The sequence below is a fragment of the Acinonyx jubatus genome, chromosome X (assembly GCF_027475565.1).
Source record: "Acinonyx jubatus isolate Ajub_Pintada_27869175 chromosome X, VMU_Ajub_asm_v1.0, whole genome shotgun sequence".
NCBI lineage: Eukaryota > Metazoa > Chordata > Mammalia > Carnivora > Felidae > Acinonyx > Acinonyx jubatus.
This window is the reverse complement of record NC_069389.1, coordinates 35,071,946-35,087,621: the sequence shown is the minus strand read 5'-3', so window position 1 is coordinate 35,087,621 and position 15,676 is coordinate 35,071,946. Positions and strand designations below refer to the sequence as shown.

At 39.7% G+C, this 15,676-nt stretch overlaps 1 protein-coding gene and 1 long non-coding RNA gene across 4 annotated transcripts in view; one reads left to right on the top strand and one right to left on the bottom strand.

Annotated features, from left to right (window-relative positions):
- LOC113597587 (uncharacterized) overlaps window positions 1-15,676 on the bottom strand; it is a 58,772-nt gene that overhangs the window by 13,017 nt on the left and 30,079 nt on the right. The gene's annotated exons all lie outside the window — the stretch shown is intronic.
- The window catches only part of MED14 (mediator complex subunit 14), a 65,662-nt gene that overhangs the window by 25,369 nt on the left and 24,617 nt on the right, over window positions 1-15,676 (top strand). For all 3 annotated transcript variants that reach the window (XM_053202248.1, XM_027054128.2, XM_027054127.2), the window contains exons 13-16: window positions 3,661-3,820; window positions 8,270-8,464; window positions 8,873-9,007; window positions 12,088-12,164. In XM_053202248.1, the coding sequence (XP_053058223.1) occupies window positions 3,661-3,820; window positions 8,270-8,464; window positions 8,873-9,007; window positions 12,088-12,164 (567 nt within the window). The remainder of the gene's footprint in view (window positions 1-3,660; window positions 3,821-8,269; window positions 8,465-8,872; window positions 9,008-12,087; window positions 12,165-15,676) is intronic.

Genomic DNA, 15,676 nt, shown 5'->3' with positions numbered 1-15,676 from the left:
GAAGGGGAGAGGGCTAGAGTGTTCTTTGTGATCTAGCCTACCCCTTCTCCTTTTGCTAGTTTGAGTTGTATAAATATTTGAAGGCTTCACTATAATCAAGTAGTGTTTTCATTAACAAGATGTGATTTTTAATGCCAACCAGATTGGTGATATTATATGAGCCTCCTTTTGAATAGCTGTTTAGTTTAACTGTGTATGAAAAGTGATACTCCTTACTCTGAGTAAGGAATACTCTAATAACAAATTCCAAAGTTTTTAGCGCTTTGGCATTTTTTGGTGCATTGTTGTGCATTCTGGCTAAACAAATAAGGTTCAAATACTTAAATGCTCAATAATTCACAGCTTGCATAACTTGAGGTGGTTTATCTGGCAGTTCCAGCGAGAGGAGATACAACCTAAAACCAGAAGGCCGAGTACCCAAAGCCTTAAACTTATCAAATGCGTCTCTGTACTTAAACACATAATTTATAAGAAAGGTCCCCTGGTTATCACTTGTAATCATGCTTCTCAAATGATCTTTGGTGAATGACCAGCTTATTGCTAATCTGTTAATCTGTCATGGGGCATTAATTTTTTGAAATAACTTTATTGAGGTATAATTTACGTACCGTAAAATTCACCCATTTTAAGTGTATAATTCAATGACTTGTAGTAAATTTACTGAGTTTAACCATAATCACAATCCATTTTTAGAACATTTGGAACATTTTCACCACCTCAAGCAGGTGTTCATTTACAGTTAAACCTCATTCCCAACTTCAGCCCCTGGCAACTATGAATCTACTTTCTGCTTTTATAGATTTTTTTTGTGTGTGTGGACATTTTGTAGAAAGGGAATCATAAAGTATGTGGTCTTTTGTGACTGGCTTCTTCCACTTCGCATAATGTTTTGAGGTTCATCCATGTTGTAGCAGTTATCAATGCTTAATTCCTTTTTGTGGCTGAATAATATTCTGTTATATGGATATATACCACATTGTTTATCCATTCCTAAATTGATGGGCATGTGGGTTGTTTCACTTTTTGCCTATTATGAGTAATGCTGCTGTGAATAGTCATGTCTAAGTCTATATGTGAACTTAACATTTTCATTCCACTAAGAGTAGAATTGCTGGGTCATACAGTAAATTTATGTTTAGCTTATTAAAGAAACTGCCAAACTAGTTTCCAGAGTAGCTATGCCATTTTAAAATCACATCAGCAATATTTGAGGGTTTCCATTTCCCTGAGTCCTTGCCGAAGCTTGTTACCGTTTTTGACTATAGCCATCCTGGTAAGTGTGATGAGGTATTGCATTGTGGTTTTAGTTTACAGTTTTCTAATGACAAATGATTCTGAGCATCTGTTCATGTGATCACCTTTCTTGTCATGTGCAATGAAAACAAATTGTAGAAAAAGGAAATGAAAAAACATGTATAAAATATAAGTCCCAGGGCGCCTGGGTGGCTCAGTCGGTTGAGCATCTGACTCTTGATTTTGGCTCAGGTCATGATCTCAACGGTTTGTGGGATCAAGCCTGCACTGACACCACGGAGCCTGCTTGGGATTCCCTTTCTCCCTCTCTTTCTGCCCCTCCCCTGCTTGCTCTCTCTGTCTCTCTCTCAAAATAAATAAACAAACTTAAAAAATAAATAAAAGCCCCAATTTTTTAATTGTAAGGATCAACAGACAGAATTGCATCTCAACAAATACAATCAGAACAAACAGTATAAAAATGAAAAAAATCTCTACACGTTTTTCATTGGAAGTGTACACAGGCAGTTAATGTGGAACATTCACTCTTACGCTCAGATTTTTTTGTCCCATGAAATCGTAATAAGACAAAAGGTTGAGTAAAATGGCCATTCCGTGTGTGCTTTGAAAAGAGTATGTTGTGTTTACAATTCGTATGAATACATGTTTATATATATTTAGAATTTACATTGTGTTTAGAATTTTTAAGGTGACAGATGAGCTTGTTTCTTGCTTGTTGTAACTTATCTAAGTTGGATTGATGATGATGCTCATCACAGGAGATAATGTGTATCTTTTTCTGTTTTTCTTTTAAAAACATACATAATAGGGATACCAGTCTCACAGTCTCACTTGTTGATGGGACTGGAAGTAGAGATTTGAAAGCAGTTTTAGCAAGTTCAGAATATTCATTTTTAACTTCTACCTTAAAATGAAGCAAGTATGGTTGTATTTTCAAAATTTTTCTTCATTTCTTCATTTGTGGCCAGTTCTAGCAATTGATTCTGTGATGTTGCAGTTAAATTTGTTTTTTCAGTGGGGAAAAAAACAGGTTTCTAGACCTTCCACATTTTTGGGTAATAGTTGACAAACTAGCCTTCAAACGTGTTATGTTAGGTTTTACTGCATGTGACTAGCACAGGGTCGGTGCCACACGCAGCTCACCACACCAGTGCAGCAGCACCCGGACGGGTCTGTACCCTGTTCAACAAGGTGAGCCTACTGATCGTGAGCTGGGATGTTGTGATAATTGTTACATTGCTGTGAAAAGTTTCTAAATTCGTATTCTTATTTTCTGTAGTTACTTCATTGTGAATCAGTGAAAGTTTGTGAACCAGTCATTTTATCTCTTTTTCACGTATCTTATACACACACACACACACACACACACACACACACACACACACAGTGTCTAGCCTCAAGGACAGCTAATGAAATAAGTGAGAGGAATATTATAAAAAGCTTCAAACTGAAATCTGGTGGCTGAACTGAGAGAGAGGAGGGAAAGAAGGTAATACCTTCCTGGCACCCGCTCTATATACCCATCACTTTACACATACACAGTATAACAACTAGGACTGTATATCTCCAGTGATACTAAAAAAAGTAGGCACCTTTGAGGCACCTGGGTGGCTCAGTCGGTTCAGGTCATGTCATCATGGTTCATGGGTTCAAGTCCCGCCTTGAGCTCTGTGCTGACGGCTCAGAGCCTGGATCTTGCTTCAGATTTTGTGTCTCTGTCTCTGTCTGCCGGTACCCAGCTTGCACACGTGCACACACTCTCTCAAAAATAAACATTGAAAAAAATTTTTTAAGAAAAATTAGGCACCTTTATACCTATTTATTGTTTTCTCTTTGTTTTATAAACACTAAAGGCATTTTATGAAAGATGTTGAGGTTAGTTATTGCTGTCTTAATAAACTCTAGGAAATCTGTCCTCCTCTGTAATAAACTTCTACAGTGTCCCAGCCTTAATACTAGTTAATTCTTCCTTATAACTAATCAAAATCATTCACATTGCAGTTTCAATTCCTTAAACTAGAGCTAGAACTAACAGGGGCGCTTGAGTGACTCAGTCAGTTGAGCATCCGATTCTTGATTTTGGTTCTGGTCATGATCCCAGAGTCGTGGGATCAAGCCCTGCATCGGGCTCTGTGGTGAGTGTGAAGCCTACCTGAGATTCTCTTTCTCTCCCTCTGCCCCTGTCCCCCACTGTCACTCTGTCTCTAAAAACAAAGAAAAAGAACTAGAACTAACAGACCAATGTAAAACTGGAGAAATGATTCATCGGTATGGTTATGTGTCTTTTTACTAGCAGTTAAGTTTCAGATTGTTATTTTTTAGTGGTCTTCAGTAATCAGTTTACAAATCAGTTGCACACAGAAGAATCTATGATTTTGTGACGTAAATTATTTTCTTTCAATTAAGGTTTTGGCTTGGACAACAGCGTTGCAAACAATCTATAAAACATTTGCCTACATTAACCAGTGAAACATTGCAGCTGTCCAATTACTCAACCCATCCTATTGGAAACCTTTCTAAGAATAAGCTGTTCATTAAACTTACCCGTCTTCCACAGTACTACATTGTAAGTATGAAAAGGGGTGATTTGGGTGATCGAATTCAGTTCATTCTCTTAGTATCTCAAATGACTTATTGCTTAACTTAATTTACAAATATATTTTATTGGATATTTAAGTTTAGTGATTTTCAACCTAGGAAGTAGGGATAGGGGAGAGAGGAAAATCATGTGTGTAAGAAATGGTACGATGATCAGGCAGGGTTGGGAAATACAGGTGTGCCTCTATCCCTCACTCTTGGATCTTTCCTGTAGTGAGGCCTAGTTTCTGCTTTGGATGAAGCATCTCTATATAAGAAGAATTTTGAAAGCAACTACTGTGAATGTTTGGAGATCTTTTGGTGTCAGAGAAACTTGATTGGTTTTAATCAAATGTTAACTTGCATAATGCAGCTTTTTAAAATATGGGCTGGCTGAAGTGAAGTAGCTTTATATTCTCATCCTTTTGATGTATGTACCTTTCAGGGCATGGTAAGATCCTTTCTCGTTCTTTTTTCACTCTTTCTGTGTGTCTTCTAGTTTCTTTGAGATCTTTGAATTGGTTAAAATTTGCAAGAATTTGAAATATGAACTCACCCTAAATATATTTCCCTGCTTATAGAAATTTCTGTTTATACCAAGTAGATATTTTTGGCAAAGAATATAAGATGTTTGAAAAACTTAATTCAAGATTGTTGGTTGAAGGCAATAGGATTGAATTTTATTTTATTTTTTTGATGTTTATATTTGAGAGAGAAAGACAGAGTGAGTGGGGGAGGGGCAGACAGAGAGGGAGGAAGAGGAAGAGAGAGATGGAGACACAGAATCCAAAGCAGGCTCCAGGCTCTGAGCTGTCAGCACAGAGCCTGACGTAGGGCTTGAGTCCACGAGCCAGGAGACCATGACCTGAGCCAAAGTCAGACACTTAACCGACTGAGCCACCCTGGTGCCCGTAGGAGTGAGTTTTTTAAGGTCTTGAGCTGTACTTTTAAAAGATATTATCTTAAGGAGCATCTGGGGTGGCTCAGTCAGTTAAGTGTCCGACTTCAGCTCAGGTCATGATCTCATGGTTTGTGAGTTTGAGCCCTGCGTCAGGCTCTGTGCTCAGAGCCTGGAGCCTGCTTCAGATTCTGTGTCTCCATCTCTCTCTTCCTCTCCCCTGCTCTTTCTCTGCTCCTCCCCTGCTTGTGCTCTGTCTCTCTCAAAAATAAACAGAAAAAAATTAAACAAATAAGTAAAATTTAAAAAAAGATAGTATCTTTAAAAAAAAGTGCCATGTGTACCCTGACATATCTTAAGTTAGTGTTATTTATGTAGAGCAGGGCAGTAAGTCTGTCAGTGATGTGAATTTCACTTTTTTCTGAATTTAAAACCCCAGCTGTAGAACTAGATTTGATACATGACAAAGGATTGTTGTTTCCGCTCTTGGTGAGCTGCCTAGTCTACATATAAAATGATATTCAGAATATATGCATAATAATCAAACCCATGAACACACAAAGATCCTTATACACAGCCACGGACAAAATGGTTTTAGTATTTCTGATCTTATTTAGTATCACCAGAAGCCAAATGTTAGTTTCAGTGACTAACAACTTATTGAAAAGCAGTAAGTTGTTTCACATGGTTTAGACCAAAACTGAATGTACATTCTCTTCATCCTTCTTATTTCTCACGTAGGGGTGATACATTCATAGAAATGGAAATGACCACGGACATTAAGAAGTACAGAGGAAAGTCTTGCTACCTTTAAATATTTTTTTTAATGTTTATTTTTGAGAGAGAGAGAGAGAGGGACAGAATGTGAGCGGGGGGCGGGGGGGGGGGGCGGGCAGAGAGAGAGAGGGAGACACAGAATCTGAAGCAGGCTCCAGGCTCCGAGCTGTCAGCACAGAGCCCCATGCGGGGCTCGAACTCATGAACCGTGAGATCATGACCTGAGCCGAAGTCAGATGCCTAACCGACTGAGCCACCCAGGCGCCCCAAGGCTTGCTACCTTTAAATGTCTTTCTGCCATTTTACTTTTGTCAGCTTTATTAAGATGTAATTTACATACAGGAAAAATTTAGACTTTTTGTGTTTGAGTTGGAATAAATGCATACATTGTTGTAATCCCCATCTCAGCAAAACACAGATCCATTACCCCCAAAATGCCCTAGTGCTGCATCTCTATAATTAAACCCTCCTCCCACTTTCAGCTGGTGACCACTGACCTGTTTTCTGTCTTTTTTTTTTTTTAATTTTTTAAAATATTTATTTTTGAGACAGCATGAACAGTGGAGGGTCAGAGAAAGAGGGAGACACAGCATCTGAAACAGGCTCCAGGCTCCGAGCTGTCAGTACAGAGCCCGACGCGGGGCTCAAACCCACAGACTGCAAGATCATGACCTGAGCCGAAGTCGGACGCTTAACCGACTGAGCCACCCAGGCGCCCCCTGTTTTCTGTCTTTATGGGTTTGCCCATCAATCTAGTTTCTTTCACTCAGCATAATGCCTTTGATTTCCACCCATACTGTGGTGGTGTTATAGTTCATTCCTTTAATTGGGGTGCCTGGGTGGCTCAGTTGGTTAAGCGTCCAACTCTTGGTTTCAGCTCAGGTCATCATCTCGCAGTTCGTGACTTTGAACCCCGTGTCGGGCTCTGCACTGACAGCGTGGAGCCTGCTTGGGATTCTCTCTCTCCTTCTGTCTGTCTCTCTCTCAAAATAAATAAGTAAACTTTAAAAAATAAAAACAAATATTCCTTTAATTGGAGTAGTATTCCATGGTATGGATGGTTTGTTTAATTGGGGCAATTATAAAGCTGCTATATAGGTTTGTATATAGGTTTCTTTGTGATCTTAAGTTTTCACTTCTTTTGGATAAATTAACTAATGGGATTGGTGGGTTAAGTTATATGATCAGTGTATGTTCAGCTTTATAAAAAACTGCCAAGCTGTTTTGCACATTGGCCGGGCCATTTTGCATATCTGTTGGCAATACAAGAGAGTTCTAGATGCTCTGCATTCTTGCCAGCCCTTGGCTAAAAAAAATTTTAGCCATTCTGATAGATGTGTAGTGGTATTTTATTGTCATCTTAATTTATGTTGTCCTGATGACTGATGATATCAAATATCTTTTCATGTGTTTTATTTGCCATCCCTTTATCTTCTTTGGTGAAGCATCCATTTTACTTTTAATTCTTCTATTTCCTCAGGTTCATCAGTGTGATATTAGGTGTTAGCCTAAGAATTTCCTGAAGAGAGTGTGTGGGGAGGCAGGGGGAGAGGCAGGGAAGGGAGGTGAGAAGAGAGACAGGCAAGTATGTGTTGGTCGGAGCAATGGTCCAGTGGCATTTCTTTCTCTCCCTAAAGTATTTAGGGGACTTTTCTTAAATTTTAGGTAGACATTGAAAATAGTAAGCTGGTATAGTGGTTAAGAGCAAGGTCTCTGGAGCCAAACTGGCATCAGAGCATGAGTCCATCACTTCTCAGCTCTGAGACCTTGGGCAAGTAACCAAACTATTTTGCACCTCAGTTTTTCCATCAGAAAAATGAAGATAATAATCCCTTCTCTACAGAGTTATTAGGAAGATTGAATGTGTTAACATTTGTCCAATATCAGGACAGTACCTGGCATGTAGTAAGCTCTATATCAGTGTTGACTTTTTTTTTTTTAATGTTTGTTTATTTTTGAGAGAGAGAGACACAGTGTGAGCAGGAGAGGTGCAGAGAGAGGGGGAGTCACAGAATCTGAAGCAAGCTCCAGGCTCTGAGCTGTCAGCACAGAGCCCCATGCAGGGCTCAGACTCACAGACCATGAGATCATGACCTGAGCCGAAGTCATACGCTTAACCCACTGAGCCACCCAGGCGCCCCTCCATGTTGACTATTGGTGGTGGTGGTGGTCTTTATCCTCACCGTGACCTATTTTTTAGTTGAAAATCAGGGTTTATTTTTATATGCTTCCAGTTGTAAGAGTTAGTTGTCATTTTTCTCTGCTATAACAGTGGAATTCTTAAGATGTTTTGATGGTTAAGGGCAACAGGGCAATTTAAAATAGATACCATGCTAGGGCCACCTGGATGGCTTAGTTTGTGAAGCGTCCAGCTATGCACTTCGGCTCAGGTCATGAACTCACAGTTCTTGGGATCCAGCCCCACATGCTGTAGGCACAGAGCCTGCTTGGGATTCTCTCTCTCCCTCTCTCTCTGCCCCTCCCCCGCTCTTGTTCTCTCTCAAGCTTTAAAAAATCAATCAATAGATCCCATCCTAGAAAATCTAGCATACCTGCTAGACTTAAGCATACAGTGTTTAGAAAACAAAGTATATATATTTAACAGGAATCCCTTTTTTGTTGAGTATCCTGATTGATTTGTCCTTGTTTAAAGAAGAAAAACCATCTACGTTAGATTCACAGTTCTGAGCCCTACTTGCTGTAAGGTGGCAAATCTACCACACTTAATTCTCTGAGTCTCATTTCTGATTTGGGCCTTTTTAGGTTGTGGAGATGTTGGAGGTCCCCAATAAGCCCACACAGCTGTCATACAAGTACTACTTCATGTCTGTGAACGCTGCGGAGCGTGAGGACGCCCCTGTGATGGCGCTCTTGCTGCAGCAGTTCAAGGAAAACGTCCAGGAGCTGGTTTTTCGCACAAAATCTGGGAAACCACCTAAAACCGGCACCAAGCGCAAGGTATGATCACATACAGAAATGAGCACAGAATTTGTGTGTTTTAACTTCGTTGCATTCTTCAACTAGTTATGGGAGATAACTAGATAGGGTTTCAAAAATAAGAATTAGATACGGTTTTTAAGAGATTGGGTGGCAATAAGGCTTAAATAACAATTCTTGAAAATGCCTGTCTTTTAATTAATAATTAATTATACACCATTTCCACCAGAAAGTTTGCTAAATACACAGTAGGTACTTAAATTTCCAGTATTTACATCAAAATATTTGCTCAGTAAATATTTGTTGAATGAATAACATTTGTTGATTAATCTTGAGCTATAGTCATTTTAACTGTCTTAACTAATTGCATCACCTGTATTTTTTTTTTTTTTTTTTTTTGCCTACTTGTGTTCTTCACTTAAATTCTAGCTGTCTGATGATCTGTGTCCAGTAGAACCTAAGAAAACCAAACGATCAGGAGAAATGTGTGCCTTCAATAAAGTTCTAGCTCACTTTGTTGCTATGTGTGATACAAATATGCCATTCGTAGGACTTCGGTTGGAGGTAATTTTTTGGAACAATTTTGAGTATATGAAAGACTAATTTCTAAAATGCCTTGCTTACAGCTATGTGGATTCCATTAAGAAAACCAGAATAGCTGTGATCTTGTTCATTTGGGGAGGGATGGGGTTGAAATCATAGCATCTCATGGTGTACCTGTAAAACACACATTATTTCGTCTTTCTGATTCCAAATTGTGGGCATTCTGTTCTTTATGGAAATGGAAAGTAAATTCTTCCCAAGTTAAAAAAAAAAAAGACATCTTTTGAAAATTAACATCTTAACTTGTATACCTCTTAGTAGGAGCATTATCTCTTTGTGGTAGTTAGTTGATGATGGGGTGCTTATTTTTGAGTTGGTGAAGCCATACATACTGCTTACACAGTAATAAACCTGGGTTCCTTTCGAAAAGCAGACCAGAAAGACTATTAAACCCAATTTTTACTCTGTCACATGGAGTAAGGAATAGACCTACATATAATTAGTGTCTTTCAAGAATATGCAGTTGTGATATCCAGCATGATCCCCAAACATGAGAGGAAAGGGAGGTAACAGAACCTGCATTTTTACATTTCCAAGAAAGGCTTTGGCCAAGGATTGGCATCCCTTTAAAGGGATACACCACGACGTTAATGATTTCGCTCTATTTTAAAGTTTTACTTTTTGTAAGACTCCTTCCCTCTGTAAATTACTATGAATGAAGTGGAGACTTATACCACAATTAAAACTAAAAAATTTTTTAAAAGAAAAAAAACATGTTTATGAGTGAAACAACTGAGGATATAAAAAGTAGAAGAAGAAGAAGAAGAGACCTGACAATGTGGAAGTGAATTATTTCAGTTAAACGGACGATGGTAATCTTGGGAAGACTTGTTGAACACTTTCATGCTTTAGAGCAGGAATTGCCAAACTTTTTCTTTTTTCTTTAAAAATTTTATTTAAATCTGGCTTAGTTAACATACAGTGTAATAATGATTTCAGGAGTAGAATATAGTGATTCATCTCTTACATATGACACCCAGTGCTCATCCCAACAAGTGGCCTCCTTAGTACCCATCACCCATTTAGCCCATCCCCTCACTCACCTCCCCTCCATCAGTCCTCAGTTCTCTATATTTAAGAATCTCTTATGGTTTGCCTCCCTCTCTCTTTTTATCTTATTTTTCCTTCTCTTCCCCTATGTTCATCTGTTGTGTTTCTTAAATTACACATGTGAGTGAAATGATATTTATCTTTCTCTAATTTTGCTCAGCATAATACACTCTAGTTCTTTCCACGTTGTTGCAAATTGACCAAACTTTTTGTATAAAGGGCCAGATAGTAAGTATTTTAGGTGTTGGGGGGTCCCATGGTCTCTTATAGCCACTCAGATCTGCTGTTGTAGTGTGACTCAGCCATAGTTGATGTTTAAACAGATGAGTGTGGCTATGTTTCAGTAAAACTTTATTTACAAAAACAGGCAGTGGGCTAGATTTGACCCATGAGCTGTTGTATGCTGACACCTGCTTTATTGAGCTTTAGGATCTGAAGGCAGAGGGTAAGGTGTAAAACTATAAAGAGCAGGAATAGCCCAGAGAAATCGAGGCCCAGAAACAGTTACCTAAAATAGATGCTCGTGTCCTTGATGTCCTAGCTCCTAGAACTGTGAGCTTGATAAATGTCTTGTCTGGGTACTAGCCATAGCTCCTAAAATGTACAGACAGGGTCCATGCTTCCCATCTACTTGACTGTGTTCTTGGACTTCTTTATTGTGCTGTGCCCTGTGGATTGATTACACGAATGTCATCCACGTACTACCTTTATCATGGGAAGGGAGGCTATGTGGTACCCAGGGGCAATGTGATGTCTGTCTCCCTGCTTGCTCTCCTCCCTCCCCACCTACAGGCTCATAATTGCAAGAAATTGTGCCTTTGTAATACCCGCAAAGACTAACACCTATAGACATATGTCCTCTCTGTCCCCCTTCTCTGTGTGCCTATACCTGTTGCACATATAGGACATGTAAGAACATTCTGTAGTACTTTGTCAAACTCAGTCAAACTCTTAAACAGTCTACTTTTTCTTTTCTCAATAAAAAAGCCATGTTGAAGACAAAAGACAAGCACATTTTCTGCTTAATTTATACTGAGATGTGAATAAATCTCATCTTACAAGGGATGTTTATATCACTGATCCATAGGATAGAGACCGTGTTTTTGAGTCTTCCCACACGTTGCTTCCTTTTGAACCTGAACTCCTGTGGCCTATTTGGTCAGCAGCTATTTTTCTTAAACATGTGCCCTTTCCAGGCCCAAAGCAGGGCTCAGTCAAATACTTAGAGCTGTTTTAAATCCTTTCTGGAACAAGGTGGGTATAAATAAATAGCCTGCCATAGAAGACCCAGGAATATGAGCCAAAGGCAGTCTTCTCTTTGGTAGATCAGATGACTTTTTGGCATACCTACATAACCTGCAGTTCCACTCACGGGGCCTCAGGCACTGTCCCTGCATTGGTCTTTTCAACTCACTTTCCAAATCTTCCAGTTGAGAAAGATATCTCATTGGATAACTGCATAAATTGGAAATCTTTTTTTTCTTGGGTGTCACCCAGGAAATGGTTTAATTGTTAAAAATGTATTCCAGGTCAGTTACAAACTACAAACTATTGTTTGTGATTAAAAGTGAGATGTGACTAGGCCTTAGACCTAGTGTTTTGAACACTATGTTTTGACCAAACATAATTGAATTACACAAGAAAACCAGTCTTATTTTGCAGTTGCCTCATTTGGAACCATCAGGATTGATTCTGGATTACTTTTGGCTCGCTGCCAAAGTAGATCAATCTCCAGAATTCTGAAGATTCGCCACCTGGAGGTGTTTTTTTTTTTTTTAACTAGAAGCTCTGGGTCACCTTTGAGTTTCACTGGACTTGACATAGTTGCCCAGGAAATCAAATGATGGAGGACAGTGTGCATGCCTAATACGTTGTAACTTTGGAACAGAGTAGTTCTAGAAGAGGTGCCATGAGAGTGGACAGTAGTACTTAGAAAAGGAAGTTTCCTCTGTAAAATTGCTGATCTGATCTAACTACTTCTGTCTTACCAGTTGTCCAATCTGGAGATTCCCCATCAGGGAGTGCAGATGGAAGGTGATGGCTTCAGCCACGCAATACGCTTACTAAAGTAAGTCTCCGTCCTGTGTGTCACTCAGGGCCACGCATTAGAAGTCACATCTGCTAGAGCCGCTCCTCTCTTACTGTGAGACTGCATAAAGCAGAGTTCCCAACTTGTGCACATCACTGATTTCTGCACGGAATTACTGAGGTCTGGGGGAGGATTCTCTTTTCACCTGCCGAGTGGAGGTCCAGCACCACTTGGTATCTGAGGATGTCTTTCCTCTGCATTTCTTTTCATTCGTTTAATGGATGTTTCCTGAGTGCAACAGTGTATCAGGTTTGAATTCTGATAGGGCCCTTCAGGATGCCATGGGTGGGAGGATCTGAGCTGGTTTGGAAGCCAGAAAGGGTAGCCCTGAGGGAGTACCTGTCATACTGGAACTGAAAGTGAGGTGAGAATTAGGTAGAGGAGAGGGAGCTGAGGGGGGAGTGGGCAGTCCTAACTAGAAGGGATAATTGCTGATGTGGAGTCTTGGAGGCAAGAGAAAGAAAGCTCTATGTCCCGGAACTGAAAGGAGGTCAGAGTGTCAGGAGTTGAGAGAGATGAAGCTGGAGCCAGAAGGGGGAAAGGGATCAGATCCTGAAGGACTTTGGAAGTGTCCTTAAGGGATGTAGACTTTATCCTAATGGCGATTTTAAGCAGCAGCTGACATCATTAGATAGGTGTTTTTGAAAGCTTATCCTGAAAGCCATATAGAGAATAAATTGCAGGGGAATAAGACTAAGTAGTGAAACCAGTCGCTGAAGTGGTTCACGCCAGAGTTGTTAGTAGCTTAGACCTCGTAAGGTTCCACAAGGACTCAGGGAATGGAATATTCAAGGGTTGGTGATGAGATTGATGTTGAAGGTAAGAAAGAGAAGATGGCACAGAGGCCTGTTCGTTTCATCTTAGGCACGTGATGGATGATTGTGGTGTTTCCTGAGATAAGGGATACCTAAGATGTGAGTTTGAAGGGGCTTTGCTAGGTTTGAGGTGCCAACACATGCCTTTGGCCGGGCAGGGCTGTGTATCAAGCTCAGGTGACAGGCCTGGGCAGGAGAAGTAGATGAGTCATCACGAAGCTGATACTAATTGAGCTGGGATATTAAAATAGATTGCCAGGAAAGAGTATACGAGGGAGTTGGGCAGAGGGCTTGGTTCTAAATGGATCGAGGACAGCAGGCCAAAGGATGCTTAGAAGGAAAGCTAAGATGGTGCATGTGCTACATAAGGTGACCAGGATGGACTTGCAAAGCTAGCGTGCCATTTAAGAGATCAACCTTTTTGGTGCAGTAAAGAGTTTTTTTCAGGGTGTATGTGTGTTGGTGGGGGGGTGTTGCATTGTTTCTTAGGTGTTGCTTAATAATACAAATCACAGAAGCAGTTTTTACTTCTCGAATTTCTCTGTCTGACAAAATATGGCAGCTCTATGATTTGAGCCAGTGGGTCTTTAATTTTTATTTACTTGGGAATCAGTTGGTTTCTGTGGAAGATGGGAAGGGCTAGCAAATAGCACATTCTCCACCCTTGCGTCATGGTGCTCACTTGAGTTGGAGTTGAAAGAATAGCTTTCCCTTCCTGGCTGTGTAAACACCCTTTCTACAAAAAGTTCTCAGGGTCTCGAGAGAGCTGGCCTTGTAATGAAAATCGTAGAGAAATGTGATACTTTTAATGGCTTTTGGTCTTGAATTACTTCTGCCTAAAGTACAGGGGATTGGTTTTTTTTTTTTTAATCTTTTCACTCTTCTTGGTAACTGGAGATAAATAAATAATGTTAACATTTGTGTTCTACTCTCTTAGTTATGTTTTTCATGTGTTGCAAGTCTTAAAATATCTTGTTCTCAGCATATTTACAAAGAAATTCCAACCCCCTTCCTTCTTGAATTCAAGAGAACCCATAATATAGTCCTACCTAGGAAGGAAGCATTTCCTATGTTTTAAGCTTCATCTTATAATAGTTTTTTAAAAGTCTTCATAATATCCTGGCTATTATTTTATTCAGAACTTAAAAGGAGAAAATAGAGATGGATAAATTAAAGATATCAGTCTGTCTGGTGCCTGCTCTCTACTATGGGGGTAGTAGAATGAAATGAAGACGGAAAAAGTAAGCAATAAATGTGTAAACATGGTTTTATGAAATTAAAATCTGGCAAAGGTCTAATTAGTATATAATTGCTTTAATGCATTTAATCTTTAGAAGGTCCTAAGCCTTAGTCCTAGATACATTAATATTAAATGCGTATATGAGTTGTTGATACTTCAAAGCTTTAAACTTGAGGACATTTTTCTCCGCTTTGTTAAAAATGTTCTGTTCTTGTACAACTTTTTGAAAATCTGTTGAGCAGGCTTCCCTGATGTATCTGTGAAAGTATCATGGTAAACACCTTAGATTGCTAGGGCTCATGGGTGTGTTGCCTTGTGTAGATTCCAAAGAGCCTTGATCTGACAGCACAGATGACACAGATCTCCAGAGCAGCATGCTCACAGTGCCTAGTTTTGAGCTCTTGAGCCAACTTCCCTTCTTCTGAACTAACATTACAGTACTAGTCAATGGTTGGTGCTGGTCTGCTGTCCATACCCACAAGGTTTTTTTTGTCTTGTCTGTTGTGTTTCTTTGCCTCTTGCAGCTTATGCAAATAATGCATAGGCACAGCTCATTTTTGCAAGTTGTGGGACTTAGCTTACATCAATGGAGTGACTCAGTCCTTTTGCATATGCAGGTGCAGCCTTTATAAAACCCTCTTCACTATCCTTGTAGGCAGCATGGCGCTTCTTGTACTAGCACTTTCAGTGACCTCCCCGCTTGTGCACCACAGGACCATAGTGTGGTCCCTGACGTTTGTAAAACCCCTCAGAACGGAACCGACATGCGGCACGCTGTGGCGCTAACACACCCTTGCCCCGGAAGACCAAAGCCTAGTTCCTACGTTTTTTCCATACTCAGAATTCTAGGAGAAAAATCAGCCAGGGGTAGCTGTTTACGTTAAAAAAAACTTTTTTGGATTGGTAGAAATTTTCAGATAAATTTAACCCATGGTCCAGGAAACCTCTCCCACGGTTCTTAATTTTTGGTGAATATAATAGTATTTTGAGTTTGTAATAAATTTGTCAGGTTTCCTCACATGGGGGAGGATTAAAGGTATAATTGTAGTTTATTTTTGTTCTGTTACATTTGTAACCTTAAAAGCAAGTGAAAGGTTACAGGTTCCTTGAAGTAGAGCCAATTCTATCTGTATCACAGATGAAGAAGGTGACATAGAATGCATTGTCAGGCTCATGCTGTCCCTCAGAGCATAAATTGAAAGGAGTCTTACTTTTCTCTTTGAAAACATGCCGGATTCTGTGTGTTCATTTTCTAACCAGATGGATTTCGTGAAACACCTATTTATGTGAAAGGAAGATAATGTGCTGCATTTACATTTCTTAAATCAAGATTTAAAAATCTGTCTGAATTGGCTGCTTTATATCTCTTATGGTTGGGGTTATGTTTTCAGGGATAAGGACAGGCAAAAGTCCTCCGTATACCTATGAAGTTTTCA